At 44.6% G+C, this 22,542-nt stretch overlaps 1 protein-coding gene across 4 annotated transcripts; it reads left to right on the forward strand.

Moving 5' to 3' along the window:
- The first annotated feature begins 222 nt into the window (after positions 1-222).
- On the forward strand, positions 223-22,051 carry gak (cyclin G associated kinase). Of its 4 annotated transcripts, none has more exons than XM_048243207.1 (29): positions 223-571; positions 2,767-2,828; positions 3,022-3,081; positions 3,287-3,401; positions 4,268-4,410; positions 5,318-5,443; positions 6,088-6,177; positions 6,467-6,602; positions 7,093-7,205; positions 9,129-9,204; positions 10,272-10,395; positions 12,542-12,547; positions 12,981-13,030; positions 13,159-13,307; positions 13,463-13,585; positions 14,198-14,331; positions 15,539-15,733; positions 16,604-16,721; positions 16,838-16,917; positions 17,130-17,323; positions 17,524-17,685; positions 17,924-18,367; positions 18,602-18,754; positions 18,991-19,134; positions 19,314-19,400; positions 19,676-19,939; positions 20,095-20,243; positions 20,595-20,771; positions 20,934-22,051. In XM_048243207.1, exons 1-29 carry the CDS (start codon positions 430-432, stop codon positions 21,033-21,035), a joined length of 3,918 nt encoding a protein of 1,305 aa, XP_048099164.1. In that variant the 5' UTR covers positions 223-429; the 3' UTR covers positions 21,036-22,051. The 4 variants fall into 4 exon arrangements, with proteins under 4 accessions (XP_048099164.1, XP_048099166.1, XP_048099165.1 ...); XM_048243209.1 differs by having other exon boundaries at positions 19,676-19,930; XM_048243208.1 differs by lacking the exon at positions 12,542-12,547.
- The last annotated feature ends 491 nt before the right edge of the window (positions 22,052-22,542 follow it).

Raw genomic sequence — 22,542 nt, forward strand, 5'->3', positions numbered from 1 at the left:
CATTTATAGCAGATGGACTTCAGCTAAAAACATTACCCTTAGGAAGAAAACGACCAGCTAGAGTAGTTATTCTAGAAGAAATATTTAAGGTTAAACTTGTATATCCATGTATGCCAAACATATGTAATAAAAACAACAGACAACTGTGGAAGTAAAGCAATCTCAGGTACCTGATATACTCAAGTGGAAGTAACGTGCATGACATCATGCCTACGTCAGGACCTTACGGAAATACAGTGAAAATATAGTCGTCTTAAACCATTGGGACGAGAATGTTTAGCTAAATCCAAGATCATATGTTCAACTAGTCATTTTGGAATTCGGCTGAGGAGAGTGTCGTTACTCATTTCAAAAGGCATTATATTTCGCAAAAATTGCCCTCGTACGTTTGGATAACATAAGGTGTTCGACGGAGGGACGCCGGACAAAATGTCCCTCTTCCAGTCCGCAATTGATTTCCTCGCTGGGCCCGGTTCGGCAGGAGCTGCTAGTCGGGACCATAATGACTTTGTTGGGCAGATTGTCGAGCTTGGTGATATGAAACTTAGAATTAAAAGAGTTATTGCAGAAGGTAAACGAACCCTTAACCTTACTTGTTATTCTATTCTGTTGTATTAGCTAACTAGCAATTGACTGCTATGAGCTAGTACAAGCTAGCAACTTCCATTCGTTTGACGTGTCAGTTAGCAATGTCACGTAGCAAGCAAGCTATCTCGTTAGCTTTAGCTTGACAAACACCCCATATAACAAACACTCCAACTCTAAGCTTAGTATGCCAGTCGCTTGTAGTGTCGTTCGATGTTCTTGGTGTATAACTTTAGTTCATATATTCGGTGCTGACAGCTCTGCTGTTGAACGCTAAGCTAATAATTATCGATCCGTAAACTTCATTGAGCTAATATCCGGAGCTAGTTAAGCTAACGTTAACGCAACGTTAATGAGCCCCTGTCTTGCATCAAGTATTGATAGCTAACGAAGATAAATTCTACTTTTTTGTATTTGCACAATTAGTCACGTTAGTTTGTTTAGCTCCTTGGCTAACTAACTTAAGGGAGTGTTTTCCCCTGCCAAGCACTTTTCATTTTAATGATATGCACTAACGTTATCCCTCTGAAAAATTGTATGCCTTGTAATGGTTGCTTAGACTGTTAGGCAACAGTACCAAGTAACGTTATGCTTAATCTGATCATCTGAAACATTTTCTCTTAGCTTGTAAATTATCACAAGATAGCTAGTTGTGTAATTTAACACCCAGTGTGACGAAACATTGCATAACTATGGCGTTTTACAGCTGATATCTGTAAAAGCTCCTGTGTAGAATTAGCCAGAGGGTTCTTTAAGCTACTTTGTTTGCAAGTGGTTTGATTGTCATATTATCTTATGCTTAAATCCACCATTCCCTTTCCTGATGCACACAGATGAAGAGCAAGGGAAGTTTGTGGGAAAGGAAATGTATCACTTCCTAAGTGATTAAACTCAGCAATTTGTATTTGTGAGCCCACTGAATGGCTTGGGCAATGGTCAGCTTCATATGATTTTATCCTTACAGTTTTTCTGAAAGAAACCTAGTTGTGAATGCAGTCCTACACATGGCAGGCCTACATGTTTATTTGAAAAATAAAATGCTTGAAGACCAGGCATGTTGGCAGTAAAATCCCTTGGCTAAATTAATGGAAATGAGTCTCTGGTGTATGAATGGAGCGTCTCTAATTCAGTGCCTCTTTGGTGTGCCCCTCTGCTCTCTTTCAACTTTGTCAAGATGTTGTTGTTCAGCATGTAGATAGTCCATTTACAACTGGGAAGCGTGAACGTTTAAAGGCCTTTTCATTCCAGGAGACCAGGGCACAGAAAGGCACTTGCCACTGATTTACTAGTTTCCATGGTGACCAAGACATTGAAGCCACCTGACTGGCCATTTTCTGTTCCCTTCTTTCCAGACTGTTGTGCCAGGTATCTAGTGTCTTGAAACTGTACACAAACTGGTTCCACAGCCTCAGCTGTTGCTACTATTCAAGTGGTGGAAGCCTGATAGGACTACACATAGTGTTTGAACTATGTCTGTCTTTGTTTGCTGAGCTGAGGATTTCATTGGCCACACTGCATACCGAAACCTCTTTTCTGTTGTGCCATTTGGTGCAGATTTTGTTTTGGGTCTTTAGAGGGTTGTAGGATAATAGGCAAACCATAAAGCACAACCTACTTAAAGTAATGTATACTTGAATGAAAGCAACGTAACATATATGGGAGTTTGTGCATAACCTTTAACTGTGGAGAGATGAAAAATTATAGGGTGAAAAGAGATGTAAAAATGCCTTTTTATGCCCTTGTTCTGTTGACCTTGTTCAATAAAAACATTCTTTGTGTGTAGGTTTAGTATTAATCACAGTTGCCCGACATAGTTGTGACTAGGCCTATTGCTTTACTTATAGAATACCATCATCCCAGAGTAATATGACTATACTCCACAAACTTTAGAAGGACTGGTCATTTAGTTGAGTGAAGTTGGATTGTCTCACAGAGTGCCGGAGAGAATTTGCAAACTTGTATGCTGACTTCTAGGCTAATGCTGACTCACTGAACCACCAGATGACTAATTCTTAAATGGACCTCTTCCTGGAATGCATCCTGCTGCTCTATTTTGTTTTCCTCTGAAATGTGTACACTTCTTGGTACTGTTTCTACATAATAAGAATGTGAATGTAACAAACTATTTTGTTGATATTATTCTAGACTTCAAATGTTTTTTGTTTTTTTTTGCTCTTGTAGGGGGATTTGCCTTTGTGTATGAAGCACAGGATTTAGGTAGCAGCAAAGAATATGCCCTCAAGGTATGTGATTTTCTTATTGCCAGCCTCTTAATTATCCATGTTTGACACTGTTCAATCAAAATTGCTTATCAGAATATATTGTACATAACATGCAACGCCAGTCGGATAATGGATTTGCATACACTATTGCCAGTAGTTGGCAAGCCTACCATTTGAATGTTTTTTTTTTTTCTCAATACGTATTTCTCTCTAGCGACTCCTGTCCCATGAGGAGGAGAAGAACAAAGAAATCATCCAAGAAGTCTGTTTCATGGTATAACATGTTATTTTTGCTTTATGGTACTACACGTGCTTAATGTGAATGCTTAATGCTACATATTGTGTTTTTTATTTGTGAAATTACAGACACATAACATTAACTGCACTATGAATATATTGAGCATGCTTAAATAGTAAAGCAGAATTATCATTTGCTCATTTGTACTCGAACTAAAACTTCCGTTTGTGTTATCCATCAGAAAAAGCTGTCTGGCCACCCGAATGTTGTGCAGTTCTGCTCAGCTGCTTCTATAGGGAAAGAAGAGTCAGACACGGGTCAAGCGGAGTTCCTTATCTTAACAGAACTGTGTAAAGGTACAGTGTCCTCGTCCTCTCCCACGCTCAGTATGCCAAAGCTGACACAGACATCCATCAAGTTCTCTATGTTCAGACACATAGGGCCTAAAGGCCCATTCACACCAAGAACAATAACGATAACTATAACTATAACCATAACCATAACGATAAAAGCGTTCACACTGAACAACGATAAACAAAGTCTCTTATTGTGTTAATAAATGTGAGGGCTAAAATTCGATGGGTTCTGATTGGCTATTAGCATTTTATCGTTGTGAAAATTGCTCTGAAAGTGATCCCCAACGATATCGTTCTTCATGTCGTTATCGTTATAGTTTATGTGTGAACGTTGTCATTCATATTAACGAGAACGATATTTATTTATAGTTATCGTTATCGTTCTTGGTGTGAATGGGCCTAATACACACTTTCCAATTGGAGACTTTAACTGAAAACGTTGGGTATGCTGGCCGAGATTTACAGATTGTCAGTTAATATTGTTGCCTACAATTGTTCTATTGTGTCTCTTCCACACACAGAGTGGATTGTGAATACAATATATAAAATGCTTTTGTGTTTCGTACATCAACAGAGTGTTCTAGTCTGAAGTATTAAAGAGCCCTTTTGTTATCGCGCAATACCATCCACTTCCTGTCTGCACCACCTCAAAAAATGTGAGATTTCCACACATCTGAATGGGAACTCATAAACGTTTGTCTCAGCGTCAGAATGCCGAGCATGCAGATTGTGTAGTGAGCATTCCCGCCCTGGAGTCAGCAGCAGCCCTCTTGTCACATACATCCGGTCTCAAACGTCTGCTTCCTCTGTCTCAACCTCCCCACCCTACTTCCCCCCCGTCCTGCTCTCCCCGGGTTGTCTTGCAGGTCAGCTGGTGGACTTCATCAAGCGTGTGGAGCAGAAGGGCTCCATATCATGTGACACGATCCTCAAGATCTTCTACCAGTCCTGCCGGGCCGTGCAGCACATGCACAAGCAGAAACCTCCCGTCATCCACCGCGACCTCAAGGTGACGCCCCGTGCACGCACAGCATCTGCACTTGTCAATGATGGGTGCTGCTCACAGCATCTGCACTTGTCAATGATGGGTGCTGCTCACAGCATCTGCACTTGTCAATGATGGGTGCTGCTCACAGCATCTGCACTTGTCAATGATGGGTGCTGCTCACAGCATCTGCGCTTGTCAATGATGGGTGCTGCTCACAGCATCTGCGCTTGTCAATGATGGGTGCTGCTCACATCATCTGCACTTGTCAATGATGGGTGCTGCTCACATCATCTGCACTTGTCAATGATGGGTGCTGCTCTCATTCATGCAATGGATAATACTCTCTCACATTGATTACTAATGTAAAGTAACAACTGGTGGTGAAAATAATATGGTTGCCTGTTCTCTTTTACCTACTACATCCTATTCTACTTAACTGAACTACATTATGTTTACTGTTGGTTGGTTTGTGTTTTTTGTTTTCAGTCCTCAGTAGTTTGGATTGACGTGTGTGTTCTGTTTACAGTCTTCAGTAGTTTAGATTGGCATGTGTGTTCTGTTTACAGTCTTCAGGTAGTTTAGATTGACGTGTGTGTTCTGTTTACAGTCTTCAGTAGTTTAGATTGGCATGTGTGTTCTGTTTACAGTCTTCAGGTAGTTTAGATTGACGTGTGTGTTCTGTTTTCAGTCCTCAGTAGTTTGGATTGACGTGTGTGTTCTGTTTACAGTCTTCAGTAGTTTAGATTGACATGTGTGTTCTGTTTACAGTCTTCAGTAGTTTAGATTGGCATGTGTGAAATGTTTTCATATGCACTGTTCTTATTCACGTCTGACTGATGGATGGTGATCTAGTTCACACGTGTTGCTGATGGATGATGCTAATGTGTTCTCAGCCATCTCATCGTGATGCCTTATGTTTGCGTTCCAGATTGAGAACCTGCTGATCAGCCAACAGGGCACCGTTAAGCTGTGTGACTTTGGCAGTTCCACCACAATCGCCCACTACCCTGACTACAGCTGGTCTGCTCAGAAGAGGTCCATGGTGGAGGATGAGGTACGACCACATATATGCTGCGTTTTCTTCACCGTTGTTTATGTGTCTTGGTTTTCATGCATCATGTAGTATAATGCATATTTGGATATGTCAGATGTCTGGTCCGATGGGTTGTGCAGTGCTTTCAGGTGAATGCCTCTTGCTCACCTGCCTTTCTTGGCTGTCACTTGCAATCACTCAGTTCTGTGTGGAAAATATCCCCTGGCTTGTTTGTTAGGTGCGATTTGAAAGATCCTTTTTTTATTTAACATATACATACACAGCTACAGAAATAGAATCACGAATCTGTGTTGACCTCTCACATTGCTGTTGTTGTCAGGATCATAATTCCTGAAGTAGCTTAGAGGAATTGTATTTAGCAGGCTGTTTGTTTCCTGGGCCATGTAATGATTAATTGAATCAGGACACTCTGGTTTGTTTCATGCCCTCATGAGTGCACCGGCGACCTAACAGCCCCGTTGTTCTGCAGGTAGTCGTCATAGAAATGAATTCATATCTAATTTTGCATTTCCTCTCGGTCATTGCCTGCTTCCCACTGTGTTGATTGGATTAATGTTTTGTTTAAATGAGTTACTTGTTATTATGTGTGTAATGTATGTGATTTCCTCAATGTTAATGTTGTGTTCCCTCCTACTCCCTACCAGATCACCAGAAACACTACTCCTGCTTACCGTACGCCTGAGATGATCGACATGTACTCTAATTTCCCCATCAATGAGAAGCAGGACATCTGGGTGAGGAAGGAACTCTGTTGAACTCAGTAGAATTTGTATCAAATAATACATAATTTTGCCTCTTCCTGTGGTTGTATCAGAAGCAACGTTAATTGTTTGTTTCAGGATATTTGGTTGTTGAGAGATAAAACAAACAGAATAACTGACAATAAGAAAACTCTCTGCACTTCTCGCAACAGTGAAAAAATGTCCGTGCAGTTATTTTTCTGTGCTAGGTGACATCTGCTAGTGCTTGCCATGGAGCCCAACCCTGCTCTTGCTTTAACCACTTCCTCTGCCCTCTCCGCAGGCCCTAGGATGCATCCTCTTTCTGCTCTGCTTTAAACAGCACCCGTTTGAGGAGGGTGCAAAGCTGCAGATTGTGAATGGGAAATACTCCATCCCGCAGAATGACGTCAAGTACACTGTCTTTCACGAGCTCATCCGTGAGTATCTCTGCCTCTGGCTGGGGTGGGGACTACATACCTGAGATGTGTTGGAAAGGTGTGGAGAGGTGCACCAGTGGCCTATGGTTATTCCTGTATGTTCCTAAGCTGTCCCTTTTTTAAGTTCTTGAGTGTAAATAATCACTGAGGACTTGCTTGGGCCATATTGGCCATCACATTCTCATATGAGTGAAAATGCAGTGCCCATTACCTCCTTAATGAGCATCTGTCTAAGAAACCCCATGCATTCAGCACTCGGCATTCATTTTATGAATCTATGGATGTTTTGGCATCATACAAAATGTTGCACTCTTTGTTATTTGTTGAGTATACATAGATTACTGTTATGTTTGTAGAATATATAAATAGCTTCCTTTGAGATTTGTTCTCCTTTGTTCTATAATACTTTGATAAGAATCAGTCTTTGAGTGGCTGTTTGTTATTGTTGTGTGTGCACCCTCCCTTAAGGACATTGTTGATTGTCTTGCAGGGTCCATGCTGAAGATCAACCCAGAGGAGCGTTTGTCCATCAACGAGCTGGTGAACCAGCTGCAGGAGGTTGCTGCTGCTAGGAACGTCAATCCCAAGTCCCCCATCACGGAGGTGAGTCAGCCTAGCCCTGCACAGCCCAGCACAGCACTGACGGTAACTCACTTTTGTGCGGTCGCACAGAAAGCTTTGTGTGGTCACCTGGGTGTTTGACAGCGGACCATGCTGGGAAAGTGGGGGAGCAGTGTGTAGAGCTCTCATGTTTTGAGCTAGCCTCACTCATTGTTTATACTTTCAAATATCATTATACGTTCAAAGATCAGGTCATAGAGCACATCTAGATAGTTTTAATTTAAAACTAACAGGCTGCTCCTTTAGCACATGAAGTGTCTGCTGCTTTGGAGGGAATGTTCTGCAAGCTGTGCAACCTCGCTCCAATCTCAACACAAAGTGTAACGTGATGTCCATGTACTGCTGCAATATCTACAGTGTGACAGTGTAACGTTGAAATATAGAAAAATCAGAAGTGAGTCGTGGGTTCGACTCCAAGCTGCCACCGTTGTGGCCCTGTGCAACGCACTCAACCCTGACATGCTTCAGGAGGACTGTCCCTGTAATTGGACTCTGTAAGAGTGTCAACTAAATGCATGAATAGTTATAGTGAATAATTAATGTGGTGGTCATATACTCAAGTCAGATCAGTGCAGAGAGATGGTGAGACTTGGCTCACGTTCAAGGCAAGGTCTTCTCAGTTCTCCAGGGCTGTCTGTAAACACCCCCGGATCCTCGAGCGTAAACAGGAACAAGTCCCCCCGTTTGTAGTCAAAGCATTCTTCTGAAGCGCCGCTGGAAGACTGCTTCCCTTCTTCTTCTCCTCCTCCTCCCCTCCCCTCTCTGCCGTCGCTCAGACAAAGAAGCTTCTGATCTCCTCCTCTGTGCCCAGCCTAATGGCATGTGATGTCACAGAGCGGAAGGAGGGACATATGTGGATAGAGAGATCTTGTAGTAAGGGAGACAAGGAAAAAGACGAAAACACCAGTATGTTGGGGATTCTGAAGAAGACCAAACGTCAGATGTTGACAAACTGGCTTTGGCTTGTGTTGTTTGTGGCTGGTGGCAGGGTCTAGGGCTGTGAGTTTGCTATCTCTGGACTCTGAACATGCTCGAACTAAGCTATGTGTTGCCTGTTGTTGGGTAACGGAGTGTAGGTTATTAGGTCATCAGTTTTATGTGGTTTTGGGCTGTCTTGTCTAGTCATTGTTTTTTTTTGTTTTGTTTTTCTAGTCTCAACAGTGGCTGTATTGCAGTCTCTGTTTATAGATCTCACTCAGTCCTGAGGGGTTTGTTTATCGTATTGGGAGTAGAGTTGTGACTTGAGCCCGACTGCCCTGTGTGTGTGTGTGTGTGTGTGTGTGTGTGTGTGTGTGTGTGTGTGTGTGTGTGTGTGTGTGTGTGTGTGTGTGTGTGTGTGTGTGTGGGGTGTGAGTGACTACGGCAGGCAGGCGGGCGGTCATTATATTGGGGTAGCAGGGGTGGGGGTCGCCCCCTGCCTGGAGAGACCAGCCTGCTGGCTGTCCGGCCGCACGTCTGCGAGGGCAGATTTTTAAAACCCAGCTGATCTGGGTTAAGCTGGGGTTTCCCTGTGGATTACGCAGCTCACTACCTCTAGAGAGAGAGAGAAAGAGAGAGAGAGATAGGAGAAGCCAGACCAGGTCTGGCTGGCTGCGGTACTGGAGAGGGTTTTTGCGTCGGCTGACGTGGCGAAGGCTTTCTTGTGCTGCTCACACCGGCAGTCGTGGCTGCGGGAGATGTAAACGATCACAGCTCTGGCGTCTGAAAAAAGCTCCAGTTCTTCTCAGCCACTCGTCAGTGCATCAGTGTGTCTGTACTGGTGTCCGGGAGCCCTGTTGTTGTTGTTGTTGTTGTTGTTGTTGTTGTTTGTTGTTGTTGTTTGAGTCTGTGACCTTTGTCCCGATGAGTCTGCTGAGCCCCTACTATTGCCTGAAGCCCAATTACGATGGCTATGAATCTCTGCAGCTCCTGGAGCAGAACGGAGGCTACGGAAACAACGGAGCCCAACTGCCAGCGCAGATCAACAACATCCACAATGCAGGTGAGTGCTGGGGGAATGTCTCTATTTCTGTCTGTGTGTGTGTGTGTGTGTGTGTGTGTGTTTTATGTGGCAAGCACACTCCTGAATTCACTTCTCTATATAATTCATTGTCTGATTTATGTGTGTGTGTGGGTTCATTCTTTTGTACATTTAATTCCTAGTATGAGTTCTAGACTGATGCTTAAAAACTGAGTGCAGTTGGTTAAATGTGGGGTCAGCACCCGAGCCTGGTCATAAAGCCATCATAAAACCAGGTTCTAGATTGTTCTTTATTCTCTGCAGCTCTGTCACTGCCTAATGGCTACACTCTCATTTTCCAACCTCGCATCAAATGTGGCCTTTTGCTAACAACCCGTATAACCCATTCAAATTAATTGTAAAAACCATTTGGCAGTACTTTTGTGCTTTCTGCAGTGAGTATTCATGCAAACTGCTTTGTTGCACTGTTGCACCTCCTAAATTTCTCCAGGGGCTCCGTGCCGTCTTGTAAGAGGATTGCTGTTTCTGAGCAGCCCACCATCTGCTGAGAACGAGAAGTGGCTCAGATGAGTGAGTGGGCAGGAAAGTGACGGCCACCGTCATGGCAGTCCCATTAGAGTGCAGGTGCACTGTGCTGTGCCTTGTGCATCAGGCAATAGTCTAATGGCGTGACACCTGTTGCATGGGTTTATGGCAGGACGTTATATTCAACCGTGGTTGTGCTGCCTTTGTGTGTGTGTGTGTGTGGGTGGGCGAGCAGGCGGTCTTTACAGCTGTGGTCAGTGTATTGAGATGCCATGTATTGTGTTTCAAAATGGTAGAGTTGGGTGTTCATTAACAATTTTGTTACCTACATGAAACTAGTATAGTGTGGGTCTGATTGAGTTTCCCCTCTGTGACATTAAATTAAATATTGATGAACTTCATCCTAACTTTTGTGTCCGCTGTGTTTTCACCATGATTGCTTCAAAAATGCTAATTGTCAGTGCAGAACATTTAACTTGTTGACAACACAAACAGCAAATGTGACCAATCACCTCTATTGATCCATCAGTGACAAATGTTTGGTTTGTGTTTGCTCTGCTTAGGGATGTATGGGGCTGATCCTGACCAATCAGGCAGTGGCTTCCTGGACATCCTCAAGGGAGGGACTGAACGCTTCCTGACCAACATCAAAGACACCTCCTCAAAGGTCATCCAGTCTGTGGCCAGGTGAGTGAGTTCAGAGGTCAAAGGCTGAGTCAGCCAAGAGGACATTCACCAGGGGTCCAGTGGCCTATATTGTGCAGCACCTATTGTAAGTAAGGTATTCAATAGTGAATAGCAGTCTCATGCCATTATTTTATTGCCATCTACAGTGTTAGTGTGAGGTCATTTCAGTAGTTCTGCTCACTCATGTCATTGTCCACTCTTACTTTTTGGGTGATGTAGGGTTAGTAGATTGTGTCTGGTTTAGTTGGTTGAGGGTTAACTTTAGTGAATGGTAAATGAACCATCTGCCTTGGGAAGGTCAATAGAGCGCAAGACTGAGATGTAGTGGCAGATTATCTGCTCCAAATGGATTTATCTGGCCTCCTGCTGTTCACACTTCTGTTTAGTGAGCAGCTCCTACTTGTAGTTTAATCTGTGGGGTCATTCATTTATTTTACTGGATCTCTAAAACCCTTTATTTGAATTCAGTGTTCGATCTAACAGTTTACGCCCATATCTGGATCTTCCAGAGTTGCGTGAAATTGCTTTGCATTGATTGTTATGTTGTAATACTCACTTAGCTTCTCTGCACAGGAATGTGTGTTCAGTATGAACACAAGCTCTAAGCGGAGTTTCAACACCTTCAGTAGTGCTAGGCAGTATGACCAGAGAGTTGTCACAGTATTTTTTAACGTTCCGATATAGCTGTTGTTTCAGCTATGGTATATCGGGATACTGCCCACCGCAACTGTATAGCTGCTTTTTAATACAGCTTCTCCTCTCTTCCTGGATTGGAATTAGCTAGCTAACTATCTAGCCAATGCAATTGGGCTCTTTTCTGAGAGCCCAGAAGGGACATCCCCAGAGGTCATGAAGACCTCTATGAATCTGCCCTGCAAACTTTGAGCTTGCTTCTTTTGGGGAAGAGCGGAGAAACCTTAAAGCTAACTTGCTAGCCCATGCAATTGTGCTGTTTTCTGAGAGGGTGCTGAATGCCTGCTTTTCTGAGAGGGTGCTGAGCTAACTTGCTAGCCCATGCAATTGTGCTGTTTTCTGAGAGGGTGCTGAGAAACCTAAAAGCTAACTTGCTAGCCCATGCAATTGTGTGTTTTCTAAAGCTAACTTGCTAGCCCATGCAATTGTGCTGTTTTCTGAGAGGGTGCTGAGAAACCTAAAAGCTAACTTGCTAGCCCATGCAATTGTGCTGTTTTCTGAGAGGGTGCTGAGAAACCTAAAAGCTAACTTGCTAGCCCATGCAATTGTGCTGTTTTCTGAGAGGGTGCTGAGAAACCTAAAAGCTAACTTGCTAGCCCATGCAATTGTGCTGTTTTCTGAGAGGGTGCTGAGAAACCTAAAAGCTAACTTGCTAGCCCATGCAATTGTGCTGTTTTCTGAGAGGGTGCTGAGAAACCTAAAAGCTAATTTGCTAGCCCGTGCAGTTGCACGGTTTTCTGAGAGCTCAGAAGTTGCCTCCACGGAGATGAGGACCTTTATGAATCGCTCAGCTCCGTTTGCGCTTGATTCTTTTGGTAGGGGCTGGGTTATAGTAGCATCACGAGACTCATGAATTTGAATGGATTTTGTGAAGCCATTGCTGTGCTCATCTCCATCTCCCATCCATGCCCAAACCCCCAGCTCCCACTCATCTCCCACTCATCAGTTGTGCATTTTTGGTCAATCTGTTTTTGCCCATATTTTTGTTCTGTTTCTTTATGTTAATGTCGTTCATTCTGTTCCCGACTCTCGTCTTGTGGTCGTATCTCTCCGTTTTTGCCCATATTTTTGTTCTGTTTCTTTATGTTAATGTCGTTCATTCTGTTCCGTTCGACTCTAGTTTGCTAGCCCATGCAATTGTGCTGTTTTCTGAGAGGGTGCTGAGAAACCTAAAAGCTAACTTGCTTTAGCCCATGCAATTGTGCTGTTTTCTGAGAGGGTGCTGAGAAACCTAAAAGCTAACTTGCTAGCCCATGCAATTGTGCTGTTTTCTGAGAGGGTGCTGAGAAACCTAAAAGCTAACTTGCTAGCCCATGCAATTGTGCCTTGAGAGGGTGCTGAGCTGAGAAACCTAATGGACTGTAATGTTCTACTTGTAGGCCCTGCAGTTGAACGGCTGAGAGCTGAATTCTGTTCGACTCTCGTCTTGTGGTCGTATCTCTCCGCCCACTAGCCCCAGGTAATTATGGGATACCACATGCATTCTGTTTGTGATTTGAGTTGTGCCACACCGTGTTTGTGTGTGTGTGTGTGTGTTTTTTTTTTTTTTTTGTTTGTTCTGTTTGTCTGCATCTGTTTTCCAGCCTACATCCCATAAATCGTGTAGAAGTAGATAGTTCTTTAGATGATACCTTGTCCACTAAAATCAGTCTTTGGAAAGCACACCTTTTGTGCATTGTGACTTTTCTCTCATTCAATATCTTTGTAAACTGACCGTAGATTATTAGTCTAATGGACTGTAATGTTCAGCTGTCTACATTGTGTGTATTTGTGTGCACTGACATGAATTAAAAATGATCTTAGATTTAGAGTGTGGTTTGATGCATGACCACAACCATATCCAGGGCTTGGTTGCCTTTGATCGCTCATCTTGACTTTGTTTTACCCAACAGCTATGCAAAAGGAGACCTCGACATTTCTTACATCACCTCCAGAATAGCAGGTATGCCACCTTTTTAAAGATTGTTAAAAACCCATCTCAAGCAGTTACAATTAGGAAGTTCTCATCTATTAAAATCTTTTAAAAGAATTACGAGGTTTTATGTCTTACTGTAATTTCTGTTTGCACAGTGATGTCCTTCCCAGCTGAAGGAGTTGAGTCTGCAATTAAGAACAGCATAGAGGACGTGCGGTTGTTCCTGGACTCGCGCCACCCGGGTCACTATGCCATTTACAACCTCTCCAAGCGCTCTTACCGGCCCTCCCGATTCCACAACAGGGTACGCTAGTCTGCCGCTCCACTGATATGTATATTTACTGAGGCTACTGTACATTTTAGTGTGTTTGTTATTGTTGTTCAGTGAGCATATTTGGTGTGTTGAAAGCGCCTGCCACCTAGCTCCAGGTGTCTAAACCTGAGTGTGTTCTTGAGCAGGTGTTTGAGTGTGGGTGGCAGGCGAGGCGGGCCCCCAACCTGAGGAACCTCTACAGCATCTGCAAGAACATGCACCAGTGGCTCAAACAGGACCAGAGGAACATCTGCGTGGTGCACTGTCTGGTGAGAACCGCTGTTATGTTCTATAATGCCATTTATATCATAGTTTGTGTTCGCCAACTTACCCAAACTGCTTAGAGGTCTTAAAACTGATTTAAGTGCTTTCATATTTTCTGAAATTTGATTGATATATTTTTCAGTATCTGTGATGTGCCAAGATGCATCACTTTTCTATGACATGTACTTTAATGTGTGTTGTACTCTATTGAAGCAATAAGCCCCGAGAAGCCGTAGGTTACACAGATTCTACAACAGCTAAGGGGTGTTGTTAGGCACGATGTGCTAGCGGAATGCTTAAAACCCCCCTTAACTGTTGTAAAATCAGTGTAACCTATGGACTCGAGTCGCTTATTGCTTTTGTAAAACTGTTACTATAAATTCCTGGCAAAGTTTCATAAAGTAAAGGCACAGCAAAGAGAAATGTAACGATTTATTCATAGTTAACCATTCTTAATTCAGTAAAATAGAACGAAATGCGGTAAAGGTGGATGTTTATGCTGCATTTTACAACGACATCGAACACAATTCAGCCTGTCACAATCAAGGAACGGAACTATCAGTTTTAGAATGTGTAACTAATCATTGTTGGCGTGTGTCCCTCTCGCTGACCGGTAGGACGGGCGTGCAGCCTCCGCGGTGGCCGTGTGCTCCTTCCTGTGCTTCTGCCGTCTCTTCACCACAGCTGAGGCGGCCGTCTACATGTTCAGCATGAAACGCTGCCCGCCGGGTATTGCCCCCTCACACAAAAGGTACTGAGGGGCATCTCTTTCTCTCTCTCTCTCTCTCTCTCTCCCTTTTTTTCTCTTTCTCACACACACACACACACACACACACAATTAGAGACTTCACCATTTTAGAGTGAGAGGTAGGTTTACATGGCAGGTATTGAACACATGGTGGTAATTTCTCACAAGTGAATCAGTGAGATTAATCCATAAGATAAAGATTACTGTTGATCTTGTAAGTCTGTTATATGTTATAAATGTATCAGTAACATTGGTAAGGTTAGTGTGTAAGATTGCTCCTCATTAAGACTTGTGGGAAATGAATAGTGAAATGATCACAATTTAATGTTCACTCAGTTCAGTTAGGAAAAGAATTAGCACTCAAACACTCCAGCCTTCTAATGCAGCTGGTAACAATGAGTTGCGTTCTTTGCAATGTTTGGGTTGTCTTGAAGCTTTCTGCTGTCCTAATCATAAGGACAATGGTCAGTTCAGTGTAGTTCAGTTCAGCTTTAGTATAGTCCAATAAGCCACCTGCTTGGACTCCGATATCAGAGTTGAAGACCGCTCATACATCATAAAACACATGATGTCAAGAGGTATTTGAAGTTAAGAAGATATCAAATTGAAATGGGTGAAATTGGATTTGGATTTGGCAAATTGATCTGATTAGAATTGTGTGCCAGTTTCTGAGGAAGTAAACAGAGGAACTGCAGTTGGTGTGTGAACATGCCAGGTCTTCAGTTCACTGATCAGGTGATTTGAATCTGAAAGTGGGACGCATCTGTGCCACTAGATCCTTATCCCCTACATATCACCTACTAGACAGCAAAGCAGGTGAACTACATATAGAGTTGCAGTGCATCACTGAGATGCACTGATGATTCAGTGATCTGACACTATATGCCTGTTGAAAAGCTTTATGCTGTAAAAGAGCTTTAATCCCGTTTAAGATCAGTGCAGTGCAGTGTGTGTTATCTATAATGAAGTGTAGAGAAGATAAACAACATCAGCTCCCACCCATGAGCACTCATTGATGTTTGGCATTGTTCTCATGGCCTTGCTTACTCAGAGCTGGCCCACTTTGCCTCAGAAGCGTTAGTGTGTGCTGACTCATACACTATGTATTGTGTAATAAGTAGCACTGAATCACTGTATGTGTGTGTGTGTGTGTGTGTGTGTGTGTGTGTGTGTATATGTGTGCGTGTGTGCGCGCGTGTGTCTTGTGCAGGTACATCGAGTACATGTGTGACATGATGGCCGAGGAGCCCATCATCCCTCACAGCAAGCCCCTGCTCATCCGCTCCATCGCCATGACGCCCGTGCCCCTTTTCAACAAGCAGCGCAACGGCTGCCGGCCCTTCTGCGAGGTGTACGTGGGCGACGAGCGCGTGGCCACCACCTCCCAGGAGTACGACAGGATGAAGTAAGCCCACCCAAAACGCCCTGCAGAGAGCGCTGTTTATCACACACACATACACCAAAGTATAATGAGATAAACAGGGGAGCTGCAGTAGATGTGTACTTGCATCTGGCCGTCAGTTGAATTTGATCTGTAAGTGGGACACGTCTGTGCCACAGTGGCTTACTAGAACGTCTCCAGGGCTGGCCTTTGGGAAGAAAAAGCCTTAAGTTCTATTGCGTGCAATTTCTCTAAAGGATCAGAGGTCTGTTTGTACTGGCAGCGTTTTATAGCACATTATAAAGGCAGCGCACCGTGACATGCCGTTTATACTGATGTCATCAGTCTGGTAATGCTGAGGAAGCTCTCGGCTGCGTGTGCTCCTCACGATGGCACTGGGCGTGTATTGTGATTTGTTCTATGCAAGGGCGTTGTCTTAGGTGCTGAACTCGGTTGTCATACCGATTTGGCCCGGGTATTCATAGAGCTCATGTCGAGGAGAATGAGGCCAAGCGTTCTTGACAAGCACCAGCACAGTCGAACAGGAAAGCCCCCAGTGAAGTAGACATGTCGGGTAAAAATCACTGGTGACTTATGTGCAAGGAAACATTTCAACCCAAGGATGGCCAAATTGGAAGTGTGGTATTGTTAGCTATTAAAGGCTGTCTGGTTAATGACTTAAAGGTGCAGTGTGTGATTGAGGCTAAGCCATAAACAGTTCCAGCAAATTAACATATTGTTTCAGGATAACAAAAGGGAGGGAGGCGTGTAATTCGATTGTCTGTTGAGTTCAGATATCAACAACCTTTAGGCAGAGCTACATACTGTTTCTTTAAACAGCACCTCATTAGGGGATCCCTAGAATCTGTGGACTGATGTCTGCCTTGTTTGCAGGGACTTTAAATCAGAGGATGGACGTGCTGAGATTCCTCTTGACATCACAGTGCAGGGGGACGTGCTCATCGTCATCTATCACGCCCGCTCCACATTGGGTGGCCGTCTTCAAGCCAAGGTACACACTGACCACTAGGAAACACCCTGCTGTTAGTCTTTAATACAGAAGAGTTTAAACTAACTTTCATGCTCCACTGTCATGTGCTATGGTCTGATCCTGTCTTGTGATTGTAGATGGCCTCCATGAAGATGTTCCAGATCCAGTTCCACACAGGCTTTGTGCCGCGAAATGCTACCACAGTCAAGTTTGCAAAGTAAGTCCGATGTTACCGAAAGTGTAGGGTTTTGGCTTTTCCTTTGAGTTTAGTCCAGTACTGGATCCTGAAACTAGACATTTGGTCTCTTGTCACACACCCACCCATGTCCACACTGTCTCTCTGGTATCAAACGTTTTGAAAGTCGTATTATATTATGATTGAACACGGTATGATCTGAGTTATAAGGGTGCTTTCTGTCTGCTGCTCAGGTATGATTTAGACGCCTGTGACATCCAGGAGAAGTATCCCGACCTCTTCCAGGCCAACCTGAACGTGGAGGTGGAGCCTCAGGATCGCCCAAGCAACAAATCTCCACCATGGGACAACTTTGCCACCAAAGGCCTCAATCCCAAGATCCTCTTCTCCAGCCGTGACGAGCAACAGGAGATTCTCTCTAAGTTTGGTACGTCATTAAGACCACTCTGCCTCTTGTGTGTGCCTATGGAAGTGTTTTGATCAAGGCTGTCAACTCTAGACATTTCTTGTACATCATGGACTTTAGGTCAGTTACACATTCTGTGTTTCTTCATCACTCACACAGCACTACTTACGGGGTAAATCTCTGTTTTGACCGATTGCTTGTTCTACCTCCTGCCCACCCAGGCAAGCCTGAGCTCCCACGGCAACCAGGCTCCACGGCCTTCTATGACGCTGAATCGCCCCAGACGGAGCAAACGCCTGATGGCTCCAACAGGTCCGAGTCGGAGTCCCCCCAGGACAACGACCCCAACGCCAACAACTTCTTTCAGACCCTTGACTGGCAGGGTAAGCAACCACTATTATTTTTACTGCTCTAACATTTTTCACATTGTGTGATGACTGTACACCTCCTAGATGATTATGTTTTGTTCTGGTTTGGTTTGGTTTGGTTTTTGGTTTGTTTTGTTTTGGTTTGTTTTAGCATAGATACCTGTTTAGGTATTTATATGTTAAATGAAGACCATGACGTTATAAAGCCATAATAGCTTAGCTCAACTCTAAGATGCCACCTTGTCTTATTCAGATGTTAGTGGTCAACACGATGGGCCGGACAGCTTGTCTGGTCCCATGGACGACCAGGACAACCTGAGCGATGCCTCGGAAGACGAGTCCTACTCCTACTCGGGCCCGCCGGGCGAACCACTGTCCCGCGATGCCAGCGAGCCCTTGTTCGACACGGACTTCCAGTCTCCGACCCTGCCTCCAGAGCCCCAGCCCAGCGACACTGTAGACCTGCTGGGCCTGAACTCGGACACTCCCGGCCCGCCGGCTCCTCCGCAGACCAGCACAGAAGGTGGCATGAAGGCCTCCTCCAGCAACAGTGACCTCCTGAACGACCTCTTTGCCCCACCCGGGATCGGTGTGCGACAAGATAGCAGCAACGACTTGATTGGAGACCAAGCGGACCAGGACCTGTTCTTTAACAATGCGCCTAGCAATACCACGGCTGCAGCCCAGCCTCCCAAATGTAAGATCAAGTGTTAGTTTTGTTATATGGCCGTAGCATAACAATTCACATCTAAAGGTAATGATACATGGGCTAACTTTTTGAGCAATGTTGCCTGGCAATCACATGACTGATTCCTAGTGTTCTGATTGGATACTTGCAACATGTTGCCTAGCAGCCTGGCTCGTGACGACTGTTTTCTTAATCAGGAGTGAACTGGTTGGCTTTAGCGTGTCCTTTTTGTTCCCTCCGCAGTGAATGACTTCTTTGACCCATTCGGAATGGGATCAGGTCCGTCTGCACACCAGCAGTCAGAGCCCGACCTGTTTGGGGACCTCCTTGGCTCAGAGGGAGCCTCCAGCAACTCCAACCCGCCTCCATCCTCCAACTCCAGCCTCTTTGACCTCAGTGAGTGACCTCTCTCTCTCTCTCTCTCTCTCTCTCTCTCTCTCTCTCTCTCTCTCTCTCATGCATGTCTGCGTTACCTCCCTTCACTCCATTATCACCAACCTTGCATGCTAATAACACTTTCAAAGTAGTTGTTGTCAGTCTCTGATTTAGACTGGATTGGTGAAGTGACTGTTTACCAGTCTGAAGATGCAGAATAGTGAAGTCTGTCTGTCTGTCTGTTGTTCGTTTCTCAGATAAGCTGACCAACGAGCCTCCCAAAATGACCTCGTCCGCTAGCCAGCCAGACTTGCTTGGAGGATGGGACAGCTGGACGAAAAGTGGTGGACCCGCTGCAGCAGCCAGCATGAACGCCATGCCCAAAAAACCCTCCTTCCCCGGTAAATAACACCACCTCAGGGAACCACCCAGCATGTCTGTGGGAAGGCAGACAAACTAAGGCAGCTGAGGGGCTGTGTTTCATTCCTGTCCTTGTTCCTACATAAACACACACACACAAATACATGCATAACATAAAAAAAAAAACTGAAATGTAACAGTATTTTTCGTAAACTTCCAGCGCCGGGTGTGGCATCCATCTCCAAGACCAAGTCACAGAGCTTTGATCCCTTTGCTGATCTTGGAAACCTGGGAGCCACATTACCAGGTAAGGTCATGCCTCAACGCATCACCATAATAGCGCAGTCATGTGATTCCTACCACAGGGTTGAGGTCATTACCGCATTTTTTCTTGTATTTGTCCTTTGAAAGTTAGTTATATTGTGTGAGATTGGAAATATTAACACTAGAATCCTTATTTAGCTAAAACCGCATTAAGAAATAATCATACCGTCACAGCCCTGGGTACATCAGCAGAAAGACCTCTTCACCCCTGAGGTCTCCACCAGACTGTTCTAACTTCCCTGCTGTTTATATTGACAGGTTCCTCCAGCGGGGGCTTCTCTGGCTCTGGGTTCAGCATGAAGTCAGGGCCCTCAGCTGCCCCCAAAAGCGGAGGCCAACAGTGGCCGGCTGGTGGCTCTCAGGCAGGGGCAGGTAAAGGCTGGATGCCCCCTGCTTCGGCCTCAAAGCCCCAGCCACCCAAATCTGCCCCCCAGTCCGGCAAACCAAACTACAACGTCAACTTCAGTGTGATCGGGGGACGGGAGGAGAGAGGCATCAGGGGCCCGGGCTTTGGTGAGAGCGGCAAGTGAAAATAGTCTTTGTGAAAAGGGACAAAAATGTATCCTATATTATTTGTGTTTTGTCTCTGATCATTAAGAGAAAGGATAACTAATTGTGTTATTTTACTGTGACGACTTGTTATTTAGTTCTTTTGTCTTGTCTTATTTTTATTTTAGGCCCAAAACCGAAAGTGAAGGAGGATGACTTTGGGGACCTGCTGTCCACTCAGGGCTTTTCGTCCAAGCCAGATAGGAGAGGGCCCCGAACCATCGCTGAGATGAGGAGACAGGAGCTGTCCAGAGACATGGATCCTTTGAAACTCCAGGTTCAACGTCCTAATCCCTAAATCCTTCAGGAGTTGGTTGGATAAGAATCTTTGATTTAGCGTCTTTAATGTTCTCTTTAGGCTAGACTTGTGTTAGGGTGAGGCCAAATAAGGAAACCTTCCCGCCACACCCCACCCCCCCACACACACATTTGACTTCATCAAAGTCTAGTGACAGAGTCGGGTTGATTTCATGTGGAATGACCGTTTAGTTATACTTATGCTTATGTGAAAGCTTGTGAGTGGTTGTGGATTACTGCTGCTCATGAGGATGGTCATAGTGGTGTGTGATCAGATGTGGTCATCGCCGTGTCTGAATGTCCCCCTCTCTTGTTCCCTGAACCTGCTCAGATCCTGGACTGGATCGAGGGGAAGGAGCGGAACATCCGGGCCCTGATCTCCACCCTTCATACGGTCTTGTGGGAGGGAGAGACCAAATGGAGGCCGATGGGCATGGCCGACCTGGTGACCCCCGATCAGGTCAAGAAGGCTTACAGGAAAGCTGTGCTCGTGGTGCATCCCGACAAGGTGAAAACCCTTACTCGTTTCATTAACTGCAATAGAGTTGCTTCTGCTTTTCTCTCATTTGTATCACTGGTGTGGAGTTCCATGATTCATTTCTTGGCTTCATCAAAAATATATTTTGAGAAAATGAAAAAAACATGACATTCTTTTATCAACATTTTCTAGGCCACAGGTCAGCCTTACGAAGAATATGCTAAAATGATCTTTATGGAGCTGAACGACGCCTGGTCTGAGTTTGAGAACCAAGGATCCAAAGCCCTCTTCTGATTTTCTCTCTCTCTCTCTCTGGCCACTGCACACTGCGGGCAGCCACTCCTCCCAGGCGTGTGGGCTCCCTCTAGTGGTGGGAGATGGGATATGGTGGCCAGTGTCCACACTTCTCACCCTCCACACACATCACCTCTTTAGCCTTCTCAAGTACCAGACACTGCCAGCTCCTCTGGGCACAGACTGCAGGAGGAAGGGTGAACACAGGCTCCACGCCTGCGAGGGTTCAGTCTCAGACAATCACAAAAAAACAACAAAAATAGAGAAAGAGAATGATTGAATGGATTTGAACGGACTTCATTCATCCTCAGCAGTGCAAATGTGAATTTCGAAATGCTGGTCGACCGCGCACATCGGGTCATGTCACGTCTGGCAACAGACTGCAAACAACTCCATTACACTCCTGGAATGCCAGGCTGGGTGGCTCTCCTTCTCAATCTTCTCCAGTGACTACACTGTGTCACGGCGATGTGTCACAGGTTAAACACACACACACACACACACGCACCCACACACCCACCAAGTATGCTCTGAGCCTGGCACGGTAGCCTGCAGCCTGTGTCTGACACTGCAAACCCATTATGAGACATCTGACGTAGGAGGATGTTGAACAAAAAAGAGAGGGGTAATTTCACCATGCTGTTTGGAGCTTTGCAAGAAACCTTTTGTTGTTTATTTCATTTCTGCTAGGAAATATGAGTGCTAGTTTTCTATTGCTTCATTGTAAATACTGTTTGTGTGGATGGGGTGATGTGGGTGCATATTGATATTAAGCATTGTATGAATGAATACATGATGACTGAATGAGTGAGTGAATGAGTGAATGAATGAATGGAGGGTGCACTGAATTGACACCTTCTAAGACTTGCTCCCATCATGTCTTTGTTTTTGTGATTATTGACCCTCATATCCACTTTGGGCCTGTACTGTTTTTTGCCACCCAACTCATTCACTGTTATTATGTGTACGTGAGCGGGGGAGGTATTTACCGAATTACGTAAACTCAACATTTGATTCCCCCCTTCCTTCCTTATCTGTACCTCATGGACCACAGACTTCTATTTTCTTATTTATTATTTTGAAGGGAGCATACGTATATACATGACAATTAAATATTAACAAAGAATCATAATATATAAATTGAATGTCTTTTCATGGAGGCTAACCTAACTTTGTGAGCCAGTCATTTTAGCAGGCATTCCAAAGCATCCACTAACCTGAATGTGCTTTTTATAAAATCTGTGTGGAATGTATGTTCATGCTAAACTCTTTACAAATCGTTTGTCCATTCCTCTCAACAGTACAGTATTTTCAACCATGCCCCACTGTCATTATTGCTGACCAGCAACCCACTTTGCCCTTTTCTCAAATTAAGCTATGGACTAGCATCTCATTTAATGCCTGCACAGTGATAGGGGGAAAAAAGCTTAACCAAAATCTGATTTTCTAGGATGAATGTTATTTTCAGTTATTTACTCACCAGAGTGATGAGTCCGATAGAAAGAAC

Source organism: Alosa alosa, chromosome 5 (assembly GCF_017589495.1).
Source record: "Alosa alosa isolate M-15738 ecotype Scorff River chromosome 5, AALO_Geno_1.1, whole genome shotgun sequence".
Classification (NCBI taxonomy): Eukaryota; Metazoa; Chordata; class Actinopteri; order Clupeiformes; family Clupeidae; genus Alosa; species Alosa alosa.

Coding starts and splice junctions, on each gene's coding strand:
- gak (XM_048243207.1), top strand. CDS start 430: ATGTCCCTCTTCCAGTCCGCAATTGATTTCCTCGCTGGGCCCGGTTCG. Junction 15,734..16,603: donor CAGGAGTACGACAGGATGAA/GTAAGCCCACCC, acceptor CCTTGTTTGCAG/GGACTTTAAATCAGAGGATG. Junction 18,368..18,601: donor TGCAGCCCAGCCTCCCAAAT/GTAAGATCAAGT, acceptor TTCCCTCCGCAG/TGAATGACTTCTTTGACCCA.